This window comes from Notolepis coatsorum (genome assembly GCF_963971535.1).
Source record: "Notolepis coatsorum genome assembly, chromosome: 2".
Classification (NCBI taxonomy): Eukaryota; Metazoa; Chordata; class Actinopteri; order Aulopiformes; family Paralepididae; genus Notolepis; species Notolepis coatsorum.
In genome coordinates this window covers 83,026,781-83,045,156 of record NC_140166.1, presented here as the reverse complement: position 1 = coordinate 83,045,156, position 18,376 = coordinate 83,026,781, and the positions used below count along the sequence as shown (strand labels likewise).

At 43.6% G+C, this 18,376-nt stretch overlaps 1 protein-coding gene across 2 annotated transcripts in view; it reads right to left on the bottom strand.

The window, feature by feature from the left end:
- The window catches only part of copb1 (COPI coat complex subunit beta 1), a 43,565-nt gene extending 28,094 nt beyond the window's left edge, over window positions 1–15,471 (bottom strand). Inside the window, exons 1-11 of one of the 2 annotated variants that reach the window (XM_084337993.1) lie at window positions 15,402–15,471; window positions 13,388–13,537; window positions 12,529–12,758; window positions 8,329–8,498; window positions 4,546–4,660; window positions 4,343–4,435; window positions 3,488–3,598; window positions 2,263–2,400; window positions 1,179–1,298; window positions 537–644; window positions 32–178 (exon numbers count right to left, since the gene is read on the bottom strand). In XM_084337993.1, the coding sequence (XP_084194119.1) occupies window positions 32–178; window positions 537–644; window positions 1,179–1,298; window positions 2,263–2,400; window positions 3,488–3,598; window positions 4,343–4,435; window positions 4,546–4,660; window positions 8,329–8,498; window positions 12,529–12,758; window positions 13,388–13,478 (1,323 nt within the window). In that variant the 5' untranslated portion in view covers window positions 13,479–13,537; window positions 15,402–15,471. The remainder of the gene's footprint in view (window positions 1–31; window positions 179–536; window positions 645–1,178; window positions 1,299–2,262; window positions 2,401–3,487; window positions 3,599–4,342; window positions 4,436–4,545; window positions 4,661–8,328; window positions 8,499–12,528; window positions 12,759–13,387; window positions 13,538–15,401) is intronic. The other variant, XM_084337994.1, reaches the window with a different exon arrangement.
- Window positions 15,472–18,376: the final 2,905 nt, after the last annotated feature.

The window sequence follows — 18,376 nt, the reverse complement described above, 5'->3', positions numbered from 1 at the left end:
GCAGGATCGGGCCTTCGCAAGGTGAACTCACCACAGGGATGACGTTGGCGGCCATGTCGGGGAAGCGGACGCTGCAGGAGTGGAGCGTTCGCACCAGCAGCTGCCGGTACTTATCCGTGTCCTCGTGCTCCGTCACGTTGTTCGTCTTGATCACCTCCTTCTTCAAGACGATCACCAGCTGGAACACAAGCGCACTTCTGTTACACTTCTGCTACACTTCTGCTACACTTCCACTACACTTCTGTTACACTTCTGTTACACCTGTTACACACTTCTTCTACACTTGTTACACTTCCGCTACACCTCTGTTACACACTTCTTCTACACTTGTTACACTTCCGCTACACCTCTGTTACACACTTCTTCTACACTTGTTACACCTCTGTTACACATTTCTTCTACACTTCTGTTACACCTCTGTTACACTTCCGCTACACTTCTGTCGCTCCTCTGCACACGTAAATGTCTTTGTTTGCGACAGTTAAGTACCAGGAGTGACCCTCCTCATCCTCCTCCTCTCTCACATGTCCACCTACCTCCTCTACATTGCGGGATGAGACGAGGTCCAGGGCCAGCTGTAAGGTCTTCTTCCTCACCTCCAGGTCAGGTGTGCTCAGCACACGCAGGATGTCCATCACTAGATCCTGGGGGGGTGACGGAACGCGCACATGAGTCGCCGGGCGGGAATTTAAGATAGCCGTTTTGAGGCTGGGCTCCTAAACCACTGTGTGGCCTGGTGGCATCTGCCACATTATCATGCAGCTGAGTCTCTCTGACATCACAAATCAGCACATTTTCAGATGACTCAGTTCAGTGAGGGTGAATATTGTGAGAGGAGAATTGGAAGAATGCGCCAATATGAGAATTAGAGACATATATCATATTAATATAAGTTCACATAGCTAGGAAACAATGCTAAACACTCAAAAAGGCCATTTATAAGATAGTTCCCCTTTAAGTAAACTTTCTCATGAAATGAGATCTGAAATAGATAGAGGGATTATTATTTGAAATGTTTTGGTTTGGCATCACATGGTACCGTGCGGCGACACCGGCAGCAGAGCGGGCGCACGCAGGACTTTACAGGCACCGTTTCAAACCGCTGGGAGCGATTTTTGACAAGGAAACGGATGCTAAGTAAGTAACAGGCAAACGGCTCTCAGCACAGCTCGGGATACCTGGAGCACGCGCTCGTGGGTCGGATGCTCCTTCAGTTCGATCAGACGGTCCAGGACGATCAGCTTCACGTTGTTGTCGCTCTCCTTGATGATCAGGTCGATGTAGCACTGGGCGGCGGCCTGGAGTCGACACAACGACACGGCGTTCAGTCAGAGGCCGCGTACAGCAGGTGGTGGTTGTAATCAAACAACAGGTGATTTAAAATTACCAGTCATGAGCCGTGTAACACATTGGACCATATTGGTGTACGACACACACACATGGGAATACTGAAATAATGAATATACTTTGGTCAAGTTTAGCACCTAGTGAAGTACAAAGCAGAAATTGTACATCTAGCCTGAAACATATGTGAATTGTACCGTTATGTTGAAATATATCTGTGCATTTTATTTAGTTTTAAATTGTTATATACGTGTCGTACGGTTTGCGGTACTATTTCCGGTTGTGTAAACTGTGCATCTTGTGTTGTATTTTTATTAGTATTGTGTTTAAAAGTACTTTTATACCCTTTATTGTGCAGCACACTTTGGTCAACCTCGGTTGTTTTTAAATATGCTATGAAGATAGATTTGACCATGTGGGTCCATCGTATGCACAACATGTACAGGTGCATCTCAAAACATTTGAATATTGAGGAAATATATTGGTTCCAGTTTTTCCTTACCTTCGCGTGGGGTATGTCTGGGAGTGTTGGATTTATTTATTTATTTTAAAATGTTTGGACTTTATGGTGTTTTTGTTTTGTTCTAGATTTATTGTGATGTTTCTTCTTGACTTGTCTAAAGAAGATGTGTCCGGCCCATGGGAACATTAACGTGTGTTGTCAGGCCTTACAAATCAATTTGATTTGATTTATGTATTCAAATTTTCTCAGATACAACATTTTGGGTTTTCACTAGTTGTACGCCATACTCATCAAAATGTTTACAAATAATTGAATTGAAACATTTCACTCTGTGTGTAATGAATCTATATAATATAATGATGTTCACTTTTTGAATTGAATTACTGAAATAAATGAACCTTTCCTAGATATTCTAATGTATTAAGAAGATGCATGTATATGCAGAGCCTTGGCACCTTGACGGCGGTGGGCGCGCTGGACAGGGTGACCAGGGTGCCGGCGGCCTCGTACTTCACAGCGGGGCTGGAGGACTGCAGCAGGTTGTAGATGCAGCGGATGAAGCGTGCACGCTCAGAGGGGTTAGCGTGACACACCTGACGGGGGGGGGGGGGGGGGGGAGAGAACCTTTATTTAACCAGGCAGGTCAGTTGAGAACAAATTCTTATTTTCAGTGATGGCCTGGCGAGAGGACAAAGGGTCCCCTCGAAGAGTAACAGGGAAAGGGGACGTATGAATAAAAGTAGATACATCGCAGAGGTAAGGGAAATAATTAAAACACACATCAAACAACCAAATAAAATACATGAAGCAGAACAGTCAAATTACAGTTAAAAAGCTGGGTGACAGTGGCAGGTGTGTAAACAACTCGATAGATGTTCTTAAAAATGAATGAAAACGTTTATTTAAAATAGACACCACAGCTACATTGGACCAGTCACAGTGGACAGACCAGATGTGTTGTTTTGCGTGTTTATAGCACAAGACAAGTGCTAGTTTTCAACACTAGTCCATTGAGGCTTTTCTAAAATATAGAATAAATTTAACAGTAAAATACAGAATTTAAATCACAAATCAGAACAAATAGTTACCAGAGCAAGAGTCCATGATCAAAATAACAAAACCAGTCCGTGTCTACTAGGGCTGTCCCCGACTAAGGATTTGGATGGTCGACTATGATTGGCCAAAATTTGCCGTTAGTCGACTATGGTCGGTCGACTAAAAAAATAAAAAAAATATATAATATATAATATTTTTTTATTTTTATTTTTTATTTATCATTCCATTTGGGCTGTGGGGGGTGCTTAATGTCTGAAGGAGTCGACTGAAGGCTTCTTGTCCTCTGAAAAAGCATGCAATTGGTCCACTGATGGATACATCTTGATATTTGTCTAGTCTAGTCTAGTGTGTTCATTAGATGGGTGAAATCCTCTTTCAGTGCCTCTGTGCCTGTTTTCATAGGCAGTTAGCCTCTGGTATGCGTGCCATTAGTGTTAGCCACGCTTCTAGGCCTGTTTTCTTTTGGGAAGAATGATAAAAAAATAAATTATATTTTTTTTTATTCAACTAAGAGGTTGGCAGTCGACTACGGCTCCTTTCGACCGATTAGTCGACTAATCGACTAATAGGGGTCAGCCCTAGTGTCTACATATGTGAGCACTGCTGCTTTGATTTCAGCCATACCTTGAGTCCTCTGCTGAAGACGTTGGCATTGGACTCCAGTTTTAAGCCAGTAGGCAGAGAGTTCCATAAGTTTGCCCCGTTAACAGAGAAGGCAGACTGTCCAAACGAACTCTTGCACATGGGAACAGTACAGTCACCATTATTGGAAGCTTGTGTGTTTGCTCTACTAGAAAAAAAAATATGTCATTTTGTGTTGTATGCATGCTTGAGGAAGACCGGTAAGGTCAAAACGTTGCATCTACTGCCTTTTTTTATTTATTAAAATCACCTTGGAACTACAAGTGAGTTGCAAGCCCCGCTTTGTTCTTATGCTCTACTAGAGCTCCAACGTCTAACCACCAGTCCAGAAAATAATGATGATACATGATTGTGCAAACATTTAAAAACTAGTCTAATATTACAGAAAATTACAAAATTGTCAAACGTGAAAAGATTGTGCTTGCTTACTCAAACACTGCAGTGATGCCATCGCATTGGTTTACGGTCCATGATTTTTATAGCCCGTTTGTATATTATAGTTATGGGTTTTAGTATGTTTGTGAGGTTTGTGACCATGATGTGATACAATAAGACAAGTGGGAAAGAATCATAGCATGCATATAAAGTTGAGCAGCTTTAGTTGACAGATCCCTTCTAATAAAACAAAAAGTAGTGAGGGGGGGATCAATTTGTAGAAGGATTGACCGAAGAAACACAGGGAACATCTAGCGAGATATGCTCTGGTGTTATAGGGAGTAGATGACCATTTTAAGTGTATCAAATAGGGAGAAATGGTGAGGAGCCTTGTCAGAACGGCTCTCATACGGCTCACATAGGCAATTCGAATTCAATAAGAGAGGGGAAGATTTTACTCACTTTGTAAATCAGCTCCACAATTACCAGCTGGAGGATATCGCCAAAAGTGTGGACTTGATCAATGCAGGTGCTGAGGTAATCCAGAGCCCTGTCCTGTAGAATGACATTTTGCACAGTTAGTTGGAGGGGGGGGGGGGGGGGGGGGGGTCTGACTGTGGTGAACTCTGCTGGTCGCCCAGTGAAAAGGGAAAGGAGCTGCACACCTGGTCCGCGTGAATCAGCATCATGAAAGCGTTTCTCTTGCAACTGGCGTCTTTTTCATTGACGAGGAAATCGTGGATGAGCTCCGGAGCGTCTGGGATGAGATTATCAAAGTTCCTGAGCGATAGAAACACGGTGGGTGTTAAGTGCTTTCGAGTCAAGTCAAGTGTTCCTTCATTAACTCTTTCAGTGCCACGCCTGGTTTTCCGTTTTACCGCTTGAATGCCACCATCGGCGCCAATGTTAACGTTAATATCGCCTAATCTATGTTTTAAATTATGGCTATGTGTCTAATCTGCCCATCGCATTATCAAAGACTATTTTCCAGTCAGTGCTGTGAAGACAGATTGTTTTTTTATCGCGTCGTTTCCATTTCAGAGCAGTTAGAAAAGCCCCCGTTTTGATATAAAAAACAGCTCATTCTGGAGCATTCTATGAAAATCGTCTTTTAGTGGAATATTCCACAACGTTGATATTCGTCGGCCTTTTTATGAATCGTTTTCAAATAAACGCTAGATGATCAATATTATACGTGCACGCAAGCACATTACGGCCGCGCACTGATAATCGCTCCGTTGATTTCCTCACAGAGTTTTACAGTGAAACCGAAAGAAGACATTTCACAAAACAGCTTATAACTTCATCAAACTTACTCCGATTATCCTACCACTGATAACATAGTCCTTACCTGACATCAGATGGTATCCAACTGGTATATTCCAATTCCTGATCACCATTCGAAAAAATCGATACGTGTATGGATCCAACGCGACACAGTAGATCTCCATGATCCGCGGGGCTCTGAGGCTCCAGAATGAACTGTGGTAACCCCGGCTGGATCAGTGAACTGGAAAATGTGGAGTACCGGATTTTTTTCCCCATTCATTTTCATTGAGTCCATTCCAAAATCACTTATGTCATCTGGGAGACGACAGGGGGCGCTTTTTTCCACAGTGATCACCGGCGCAGCTCGGCTATACTCGGGTAGGCTCGGGTGATGCAATAATTTTTCAGATCGCAAAAAAAATAAAATTATAATAATTCCGAGAAATCTCGTGAGTGGCACGCAACCACCTATAAAAAAAAACGAGAAATCTCGTGAGTGGCACTGAAAGAGTTAATTCCCTTAGGGGAATTCAGGAGTCATAGCAGCATGGGGGAGGGGAGGTACAGACAGGGAAAGACAATAATAGAAATAGTTATAATAATAGAGTAGATCATAATAGTAGTGGAATGGCAGTATATTCTATCAATACCGGTAATAATAATAATAATAATAATAATAATAATAATAATAATAATAATAATAATAATAATAATAATAATAATAATAATAATAATAATAATAATAATAGTATACATGGTATATATCATGGTAGCACACTGAGGCAGAGTCCATGCAATGTTTAGCAATTAAGACAAGATATTCCTTTATTGATTCCCTTGGGGAAATTCAGGTGTCATAGCAACATACAAAATTGTATCAGAATATAAAGAAATTAAAATAATAAACAGTGTAAACAATATAACTAACTCTGAATATAAGAATATAATTAAGAGTCAGACAGTCCTAACAGTCCTTCCTCTAATAACCAAGGCATAACTAAATAGAATAGCGAAAGGGCCGTCATCTAGTGAATTTGAGCTGAATTCCCACAGTGAATTGAATTTATTTATGGATCCAAAGACACAACAAATCCAAGGGATTTTCCATTTCCAGCATGGTCACCGATGTTATGACCAAAGGACATACAAAAGTAACAACAAACAACACATAAAGCAAAAGTCCAATACAATAAATCCATATTCTACATATCTAAATACAAGACAATAACATCCTGACCAAAAACCATAAAAATAGCGCATTTATATACCATCATTAAAACAATAATCCAAGTAGGACCTGACAGCTATCTGGTCACTTTACCCCAAAGATATGAGCGAACCTGACCTTTAAACACTCCTCTAGATGTACCTGTATATTGTGTAAATCGCCAGGACAGTGTTGTGACCTTTAACCTTTTGGGTGCCGTTCACGTAGAACTACATTTCTGTCGCCCGATCGTTGAGTGCCGGAAGCGTAGATCTACGTTTCTGTCACAGTGTTTCTTTTATTTGCTATTGCCATTCATAATTCAGCGGGGCACCTTGTGCAAACTGTTCCGAGTGTGTCTGAGCTGGCAGACGGTCTTATACCGCCCTCCAACGCCTTCGGCCATTATTGCACCCCGTTAGAAACGGGTTCGTTTATTTTCTCTACCAATCTGTGGCGTGGGGGCGGGTCCTAAACACTCCGGCAAAACACACGCTTGTAGGGATGGTTTGGACTACTGACCCCGCCCGCCCGTTGAAGTGCAATGCCCAACAACGTCGGAGACAGGATCGCTGTGGATAACTGGAATGGCGATGAGATTATTGGATTCTTTTTTTTGCATTACTTCAGAGACCAGGTAAGGACACTATATATGAAAGCTTGCGTTGATCTAAACCACATTGAATGCGTGCACGACGAAGGATAATAATGATGATCTAGCGTTGATTTCAGGAAGATCCGATAATCAGGCGAAAAATTACAACGTGTTTATTGAATTACACAAAAACACTGTTTTCGTGTCTTTTCCCTGGAATTGCTCAGAAGCGGCCGGACTATGTTCATATTCAAAGCGGTATCAAACGGAAATGTATGGATGAAAAAATTATCTGTTTTTTGCACGTTGACCAGAAGCAGCTCACTGAGACTCTACAGCGTTATTAGACCCATAGCTATACTATAAAATATAGGTTTAGCTCTACGAACTACAACTACGTTTACATGGGGTTAATGGGCTGGCACGGAAGGGGCGTGGCACTCAATGTGTTAAACACTCTAGATGTACCTGTATATGGTGTAGATGGCCAGGACAGTGTTGTGACCTTTAAACACTCCTCTAGATGTACCTGTATATGGTGTAAATGGCCAGGACAGTGTTGTGACCTTTAAACACTCCTCTAGATGTACCTGTATATGGTGTAAATGGCCAGGACAGTGTTGTGACCTTTAAACACTCCTCTAGATGTACCTGTATATGGTGTAGATGGCCAGGACAGTGTTGTGACCTTTAAACACTCCTCTAGATGTACCTGTATATGGTGTAAATGGCCAGGACAGTGTTGTGACCTTTAAACACTCCTCTAGATGTACCTGTATATGGTGTAGATGGCCAGGACAGTGTTGTGACCTTTAAACACTCCTCTAGATGTACCTGTATATGGTGTAAATGGCCAGGACAGTGTTGTGACCTTTAAACACTCCTCTAGATGTACCTGTATATGGTGTAGATGGCCAGGACAGTGTTGTGACCTTTAAACACTCCTCTAGATGTACCTGTATATGGTGTACCGTACTTTTCGGACTATAAGCCGCGGCTTTTTCCCCCATTTTTCGACCCTGCGGCTTATATAACGGTGCGGCTTATATGTGACTCGACGTGACCAAACCCGAAAATGTAAAAATCTAAATATTGCTTTTTTGACTGCATTGAAATGTTCCCTTATTTGCTAAACTTAATACAACTTGTAAATGAGTTAATTCTTGTTATTTGTCCGACAGTATTGTGTCCCAATGCTAATTACATATGGTAATTAAACATTAAAACACCTGCGGCTTATAGTCCAGTGCGGCTTATATATGTACACATCGTTCAATTTAGCTGCTGCGGCTTATAGTCAGGTGCGGCTTATAGTGCGAAAAGTACGGTAGATGGCCAGGACAGTGTTGTGACCTTTAAACACTCCTCTAGATGTACCTGTATATGGTGTAGATCGCCAGGACGGCGTTGCGGCGCACATAGCTGTGCCGGTGCTCCAGACAGGAGCGGATGGCCGGCATGAGCGGCTCCAGCAGCTCTGACTCCTTCAGCTTGCACAGGAAGCGCAGCGTGGAGCCGCGGATGAACTCGTTGGGGTGCTGCAGGTCCTGGAGCAGAACACGACAATTTCTCAATGAGAAGCAGGGCGCGACCAGATGTGTCAGTCAACCCATTAAAAGAACATGCCAACATTTTGGGAAATTTGCTTATCGTCTTCTCCAGAGAGAGACAAGATGGCTTTCTACTGAACGCACAGAGAGGAAACTGGTATATCTTCTTGTCTCTCTCTGGAGAAGACTGTAAGCTAATTTCCCAAAATGTTGGTGTCACGTGTTCCTTTAATAATCAGATGGTATTTACTAGCGGATGGCAAATCCGCACCTCACGTTGGGCTAGTAGCCTACAGCAGCACTATTTGTAACACAAGTCTATTTTTAATAATTTATAAGAGAAATGGGGCACAAAGCTAAAAAAATAATTAAATAAAAAGGAGAGCATACTGAGGCCAGTAAGAATACACCCCTTAGCTTCCCATTTATTGTTGTTGTTTCAAAGGATTTACAATTGCCCATTTCCACTGGACCAATCAGTCAATGATGATCTCTATGTGTCAAGTACATGGTAGACGGACACAGGGTCAAAGGTCCAAATTAGCGAAGTTGTCCTTTAATAATCATTTCATACAGGTTAAAACACTGTGAGAAGCACACATTTCATATAAATGTACGAGTTTGCTGCAGTCTCGCTCTTGGCACGCGCCTCCACACCTCCACACGGTCACTTTTTACAGGCGCACCTAGCAAACTCGCTCAAATCTTGATGAGGCAAATGCCTTGTGTCTTGTCGTTGGTAGGGAATGAAATTGAAGAGAATGAACATAACACGGATATCTATTTGATCCACAACCCATACGTTTTCATTTAACAGCTAGAAAAAGGCCATCTTTACGCAACATTGTTGCATACGACCTCTGCATACGACTCTCTGCCCATCGCATGTGTGTGTCACTGGCACTGCATGACGAATAAAGACTTCTTCAAAAGTCCATTATTATTATTACAACCTGAAATTCGAGACGTTAAAAGGGCCAGACTGTGTGGTGAGGAAGCTTGTTACAAGCTAAAGTAAACTACATTGTAGGGTCATAAAGTCTGGTGTAAATCATTCCAGAGTGGCCCAGACTGGCCAAGGTAACAGAGTTTACTTGTCAGCAGCACTGTATTGTCTGACTCTCTGCACAGCAAGCTACTGAGTGTGTGTGGGCTGGGCGCTGTCCAGGGCTGAAGATCTGACTCTCTGCACAGCAAGCTGCTGAGTGTGTGTGGGCTGGGCGCTGTCCAGGGCTGAAGATCTGACTCTGCACAGCAAGCTGCTGAGTGTGTGTGGGCTGGGCGCTGTCCAGGGCTGAAGATCTGACTCTCTGCACAGCAAGCTGCTGAGTGTGTGTGGGCTGGGCGCTGTCCAGGGCTGAAGATCTGACTCTCTGCACAGCAAGCTGCTGAGTGTGTGTGGGCTGGGCGCTGTCCAGGGCTGAAGATCTGACTCTCTGCACAGCAAGCTGCTGAGTGTGTGTGGGCTGGGCGCTGTCCAGGGCCGAAGATCTGACTCTGCACAGCAAGCTGCTGAGTGTGTGTGGGGTGGGCGCTGTCCAGGGCTGAAGATCTGACTCTCTGCACAGCAAGCTGCTGAGTGTGTGTGTGGGCTGGGCGCTGTCCAGGGCTGAAGATCTGACTCTCTGCACAGGAAGCTGCTGAGTGTGTGTGGGCTGGGCGCTGTCCAGTGCTGAAGAGCTGAGTGGGAACTGAAAACAAAGTCTCATTTCTTTCTAATGTTACATTCACTAGTGCTGCCTCTCAAAGCGAGATCAAATAAATAATTTCATAATTTACATGTTATTTGATTTTCTATAACATTTTTATACAAGAAATATTCATACTGGTTTAAATAGTTTTGCATCTTTGCTGAGGAAGAGTTGTGTGAAAGGAAGTAAAGGCCTGTCCTGTTGAGTTATAAAGGAATCTATGTTTATAAGACTTATAGTACAGTTTTCTTTATTATTATTTTAAAAAGTATGTTTTCTCTTTCTATATATTAATTGAGGATTGTTGACTATTGATGATGACAATGTAACTTGCCAACACTGTGAATGAGAGTTGCCCCTGTGTAAATGTTCATGTCAAAATAAAGATTGAATGAATGTGTTCAGTGATTGAAGCAAATAAAAGCCCAGGCTGTTAATTAAAGGTGCTGTAAGTGGTATTTTCTGTGTGAAAAAAAAAAAAAAAAAAAAAGTTAAGATTTTATTTTATTTTATGGGTGGAAGAGCCGCACATTGACGGGCAAAGAGCCGCATGCGGCTCGCGAGCTGGCCACCCCTGATATAGTGTCCTTACCTGGTCTCTGATGTAATGCAAAAAAAAGAATCCAATTATATGATCGCCATTCCAGTTATCCACAGCGATCCTGTCTCCGACGTTGTTGGGCATTGCACTTCAACGGGCGGGCGAGGTCAGTAGTCCAAACAAGGGCGTAACTCTGTTGTCAGTGGTGGGGGGGACGCGTCTATGCCAAATACAACGCTGTTCGGTTTCCGGGTTCCTCTGATTGGCCACAACGCCCATGTGACCCCACGCTAGCACGCCCCCTTATGCCCGCCTGCCGCTACGCCGCGCCAAGCTCCTCAGCTTCCTCAATTTATACGCATGGAAGTATTGACTACGCCGTAACGAATCATTAAAAAAATATACCGTTAACTGGAATATGTTGTTTCTTTACACATATGTTGGATTATGTAATTGGTTCGTCATGACAAACCAATAAAATCGCTACAGAGCTCTCATATTTGCTATGAGTGGCGACGACTTGACTTTCACTTTCGTATTTCGCTTTCGTCTTGTTAATCAGCCGCTTCTAAAGTCGCTGTCGAAGCCTGTTTCCGCCTCCGCGTGCTAAAGTTCTGGTAAGTTTAAAGTGCTTTATAATATTGTATTTTATAATATTGTCGCGCATCACGCGCAACGCCACTCTGAGTCAAGAAACGCAGTCATCTTATGCAACGCCACTCTGAGTCAAGAAACGCAGTCATCTTATGCAACGCCACTCTGAGTCAAGAAATGACCCTCTCAGCAGCATCACTTATCACTTGAAACGCAGTCATCTTATGCAACGCCACTCTGAGTCAAGAAACAACCCTCTCAGCAGCATCACTTATCACTTTTCACATCAAAACAAAACGCAGAACTGTAATCCAGTTAACGGTATATATTTTTTAATAGTTTATGCATTCGCAAATATGAGAGCTCTGTCATTGAAGTGGGTGGTGTTACCAACAGCGTTCAGCCTGATGTAAAGTAGCGATTTTATTGGTTTGTCATGACAAACCAATTACATAATCCAACATATGTGTAAAGAAACAACATATTCCAGTTAATGGTATATTTTTTTAATGATTCGTTACGGCGTAGTCAATACTTCCATGCGTATAAATTGAGGAAGCTGAGGAGCGCGCGGCGCGGTGAGGTCTAAACCACACAAGGATAATAATTATGATCTAGCGCTGATTTCAGGAGGATCCGATAATCAGGCGAAAAATGACAACGTGTTTATTGAATTACACAAAAACGCTGTTTTCGCGTCTTTTCCCTGGAATTACTCAGAAGCAACCAAACTATATTCATATTGAAAACGGTATAAAACGGAAGTGTACGGATGAAAAAATAATCTGTTTTTTGCACGTTGACCAGAAGCAACTCTCTGAGACTCGACGGCTTTATTAGACCCATAGCTATAATATAAAATATAGGTTTAGCTCTACAAACTACAACTACGTTTACATGGGGTTAATGGATGGCAGGGAAGGGGTCACTTCCCGGAAGGGGCGTGGCACTCAATGTGTTAACCCTTTCACTGCCGCACTACTAAGCGGCTAACCCTTTCACTGCGACAATATCACAGAAGGTGTGTTCCAAAAGAAAATTCCAAGAGAATTAAAAATACACACCTTTGCCACATATACTGGCTACAAACATAACCACTGCAAAGTTATTAAAAAAATAATAATCTCAAAGGACCATTTGGTCCTTATCAGACACAGGCATTAATTGAAGTGTTAATACGTACACCTAGTCACCATCGTACCTTTCTGTAGGCATCACAGACCAGGATCATCTCCTGCAGCAGCTTGCCGTCTGTCGTGGTCTTGGGGACGATCTCCCAGAAGATCAGCAGCAGCTTCTTGATGGTGTGGTCTTGCATGGGCAGGACGAAGCGAATGATGGTCATCAGCAGTCCAGGCAGCTTCTCCCCGTTCAGGATCATGATGATCACCTTCTTCAGAGCCTCCGTCTTCGCCTTGATCTCTCCCTTTTCTTTGGACGGGGCCACACGTAACAATTATTAGCCCACATATTCGGCACCTATACTATTTTTTTTTATCCACTTTTTCTCCCCATTTTTTCTATTTTTCTCCCATCCCAATTTCGTATTATCCAATTCTTCCCTCCCGTCTTGAACGTTGCTAGACTATGCCTCCCACAGGTCGGTTGTAGTGAGGACAGAAGCCTTGCATCACGTGTCCCCTCCGGGACACAAGGAGGCAGCCTGTCACATCTTTTCACCGCAGCAGCTCGAACTCTGTGGCGAGGAGTAACGTGTGGGAGGCTCACCCTGCCCCGTCACTTCCTGCTTCCGTCGCACCGGCGTCACCAAACCGACCTGTAGGAGTCGCTGTGCACAACGTCAAATCCCAACCCACCGGCTTTCCCACCCTCTAACACTTGCCAATTGTGTTAGTATGAACGACCGGCCAGCCGGTAGCAACGGCGAGAGCTGGTCTCGAACCCAGCGTCTCCTGCGTTAGTGGCGAGTGCCTTGCCCACTGCGCCAATCAGCCGGCCCTCGTCACCTATAATCTTAAGTGACAAATAGGACCTAAAACAATGCAAGCATGTTTTTTTTTCTTTTTTGACCACTAGCCGCAGTGTATTCCAAAACGTACCTAGGTCAGCTTTTAGACTGACTTCAGAAGGGGGCTCGGAGTCGTTTGGAACATTGATCAAGGTGTAACAGACGTTCTCTGCCGCCGTCATTCTGCCGTTAGGTGTGTGTCTCTCTTTATAGAATCCCAACGGACGTTACTGTCTGATATCTGTGAGAAAGCAAAAACATCAAAACCACACTTATTTCATTTCCATTACATTTACAGAAATTCTATCTTTTTTTTTTATATATATAAACCAGACATTACTTGCACTGTAGTTAAAGTGTCTACATGTGTGCTTCAAGTTATAAAAAATATATATATATATATAATAATAATAATAATAATAATAATAATAATAATAATAATAATAATAATAATAATAATAATGGCACATCATTGTTAGCATTTCTCATTAAAATGGTAAATAGACTGCTTTTAAATACCGCTTTATCCAAAGTGCTTCACAACTTATGTCTCACCTTCACCCATTCACTCACACACAGACTGCAGAGGCAATCATGCAAGGTGCCGACCTGCTGACAGTTAGGGGTTAAGTGTCTTGCTCAAGGACACTTCTATGCGCTGCCGGGGGGAGCCGGAATCAAACCGGGAACCTTCAGACTACCGTACCAGACGAATGCTAATTTGTCACCAGGTCCAAGATTGAGACCCAAGAGGATCCTTAAAAGTTAAAACCATGTCAAATTAGGGAAACTGGAGGACCCTTTTCCTCTCCAAATGTGAAAAGTGTCCAGAAAAGAACCACAAGAAAAACAAGATATAGCCTTGCTGTCACTAAATAGAACCATGCGAGTTTAACCTTAACTGCCAAAGTGTGGCGAGAAAAGCGGACTACTTGTCTAGAGACACCTGTGGTTCTCTCAACGTGGGGTCCGGTGATTCCAGGGTGTCCCTAGCTAAATAAATAGTTGTTGATTTTTTCTACCATATTTTAAGTTGAGCACAATTACATAGAATCATAGAATGGGCCTAAGAATAACCTTTTTGATTACAGGTGTATCTCTTGGGTAACTCAAAGGCAGTCAGGGATGTCAATGCTGCAACGTTAGCTGCCATGTACAGTTGATCAAATGGGAGCCTGTGGACAACTCGGGCTCCCAACTCGTCAATAATCCAATGTACAGTTACCCCCCCCCCCCCCCAATGTACAGTTTCTTCGTCAAATGTATACTTTTTTTTTTTTTTTTTTATCTTTTTGTATCACAAACAGTACTGTATTTGTAAATCAGGTATGTCATAAATGTCTAGATGTAGCAGTACTGTCTATCTGTATGTCATATGATGAATTGAAAATGGGGGACCCTGCCTGATGTAAACAAGACGAAAGTATTTCTCTGGTCTGCATCCCCTTAACAATTGTGTGTATTGAGCCGTACTGTACTGTACCCACCCTGCAATCTGTTCATACAATAATCAATCAATCAACTGTGTATCATTTTGGGAGTGCTTGATTGTTATGAAAAAGCTTGAGAACCACTGGTGCAACTAGCTAACCAATTAGCCTAATAGCTTACTGTCTGCAGACTTGGATTATATTATAGATTATAGCTCACGTTAGCTAGATGCCCTTCCAGACATACAATACGAGAAGAGGCGATCAAACAGCATTAATAAGTTACACCATTATTCTCTGAGCTCAACTCTAACGTTACTCGTAATAATAAAGCATACTGTAAAACACTGTTCAACCAACTTTACATCGTTGTTAATCAACGGCCTACTTAATCACCAGACAACTCACAACAAGAGCAACTCAAACACTGCTCATTTAAATGTTTATTATATTTATAATATGACAGCAACAACGTAGAAGAAGTGGGAAACGCGTAGGAAGATAAGCTAATGTTAGCTAGTAGCGTCCAAGTCAACTAGCAAACCATTGCTAACGTTCGCCACAATGAAACAGACAGCCATCAACTAATAAACACGTTATTATTACCACGCATTCATCATCATAAGAAACCGAGGATAGATATCTAGATGTATACGTCAAGTGTTCGATATGTACCGTTTGTTGTGCCAGTTACATCTGTAGAGCGCCTCTCACCGAGCTGCCAGTTGACTACTTCCCTGTGACGTGGAGGTTAGTGACGTGGTGACGTGGAGGACCAGTCTCTGAGCCACGTCACTGCTACAGCGCGGCAAGAGGGTCACATTCAAGGTCTCTACTCTCTCCACGCGAATGGTAAATACTAGGGACTGCTTTTCTTCTCCAACTATTACTATATTGAGAGAGAGAGAGAGAGAGAGAGAGAGAAAGAGAGAGAGAGAGAAGAGAGAGAGAGAGAGAGAGAGAGAGAGAGAGAGAGACCCGGAGAGAGAGAGAGAGAGAGAGAGGGGGGGAGATGGAGAGGGAGAGAGCGATGCCAGGTGGGAGAGAGAGAGAGGCTGAGAAAGAGAGATGAAGAGGTAGAGAGAGAGAGAGAGAGAGAGAGAGAGAGAGAGAGAGAGAGAAGAGAGAGAGAGAGAGAGAGAGAGAGAGAGAGAGAGAGAGAGAGAGCGGTGACAGGTGGGAGAGAGTGGGAGAAAGAGACAGAGGATGGGGCAGAGAGAGAGGGGGGCAACAGAGAGAGAGAGAGAGGGGGGGGGGAGAGAGAGAGAGAGGGGGGGGGGGAAAGAGAGGGGGGGAGAGAGAGAGGGAAAGAGAGAGGGAGTGTACTGGACCTCCTCTCTGGTAAACAAGAACACCCTGAGGACTCTGGCAGGAGCACTCATACAAAGGTACTACGACTATGCTTGCACCTCATGGTACCAAAGCACCTCAAAGGCGCTAAAAACAAAATGACAAACATCTCAAAACAAACTGGTCAGACTACTGCTTGACCTTACTCTAGAACCCACCTCACCCCTGCCCACTTTGACCAACCTAGGATGGCTTAGAGTAGACGACAGAGTACAGCAACTTGCAATGGGCCTGGTCTACAAGATACACTACACGACCAAGGTACAATTTACATGTCAAAATACTTCCCAAAGGTCAGTGAATACCACGATCACAACACCAGAGGGAGCTCCACAAATCATGTTAAACCCAGATTCGGCTCAAACAAGGGACTAAACACGTTTCGCAATTATGCCACATCAATGTGAACGCCCTACCCAAAGCTGTAAAGGAATGTGAATCACTACCCACTTTCAAAAACACTCTCAAAGAACACCTACGGGAGACTGCAATTCGAAACTGGCCCATGTAAATCTCCTAACCCAATCCCCTCAATGTACAGTAAATGACCAAGTATGGTTGTCAATATTCCAATGTACAGTTTTGCTTACAGTTGTACAGTGTTCCCACCCCCTTCCTGCCCAACCCCCCCCCCCCCCCCCCCCCCCACCGAACCACCTCCAATGTACAGCCCCCCCCCCCCCACCCAGTTGTACAGTAAATGACCAAGTATGGCTTTGTCCAGTATTCCAATGTACAGTGTACAGTGTCCCCCACTCACCCCCTACCCCAACCCCCCCCCCCCCCCCCCCCCCCCCCCCACCTCCAATGTACAGTCCCCCCCCCCACCCCACCTATCCAACCTCCCCCAATGTACAGTTTTTACGTCAAATGTATATACTCTTTTCTGGACTCTTTTTGTATCACAATGTTTGTTGTCATAAATGTATAGATGTAGCAGTACTGTATATCTGTATGTCAATGTATGTCATATATGTCCTGATGAATTGAAAATGGGGGACCCTGATGTAAACAAGACGAAAGTCTTTCTCTGTCTGCATCCCCTTAACAATTGTGTGTATTGAGCTGTACTGTATTGTACCCATTCTGCAATCTGTTAATAAAGTTTTCAATCAATCATCAATCAAAGAGAGAGATGGAGAGAGAGGGAAAGAGAGAGTGAGAGAGAGAGGGGGGAGAGGGAAAGAGAGAGAGATTGATTTCATTTGATAGTTTATTTGGTAGGGACGGAGAGAGAGAGAGGGAAAGAGAGAGAGGGGGGGAGAGGGAGAGAGAGAGAGGAAGAGAGAGAGAGAGAGAGAGCGTCCACTGGGCTAGAGTCCAAAAAAGAGCTAGGCTTGTGCTTTTGAGGACTCGGAGGGTCAAGAGAGATTAACTGCTCATAATAGTTGGGTCAAGAACCTCAATTCCGTGACCATTCTTTGGCTAAGATGTTTTGATGATTGACTTCTATGGACCTTTTATAAAAGATTTAGCCCCAGAGTCCCTGCCAAAAATCCCGGCATTTTTTGTCAATGGGCCAAATCCAATATACCTTCTTCTTCTTTGGAATTAATGTCGGGTCGCAATCACAAAAAAGGCGCATACCGCCACCTACTGTACATCCCATCAACACGCCGGATAGCCTGATTGCTTTTACCAACGCGTTCGTGTTTCCGCGTCTCTGATTGGCCAGGTCATGTGACATGTACATCCAATCGTGGGACCGCAAGTTTCTACACTGGTTAAGCTTAGGCGCTCTTTCGAAGTTGGTTAAGGTTAGAGTTTGTCTTAGAGCATGGCGATAGAACGCCTGCCCTGATTCCAAACTCTAACCTTAACCAACTTCGAAAGAGTCGCCTAAGCTTAACCAGTGATAAACTAGGCGTTAGGTAGTTTGCAGGCTGTTCGACCCGGAAATAGGCGCAGAACTTGCCGTCCCACGATTGGCGCACATGTCACATGACCTGGCCAATCAGAGCGCAAAACGGGAACCCGGAAACACGAACGCGTTGGTAAAAGCATAGACGCGGCCGGATAAGCAAGACCCGGCAGCGTTGCGTTATTTTTTTTCCTAGCCGCATTTCTGGCAGACGCTCTCTGATTGGCCACTGACTGACGCTCTCTGATTGGCCACTGACATGTTTGCCCAATCGCGTGACGAGCTGTGTCTTTGCCCATTTCCGCGTCGAACAGCCTGCAAACTACCTGGCGTTCTATCGCCATGCTCTAAGACAAACTCTAACCTTAACCAACTTCGAAAGAGTGCCTAAGCTTAACCGTCGAAATAACTTGCCGTCACGCTCTAAGACAAACTCTAA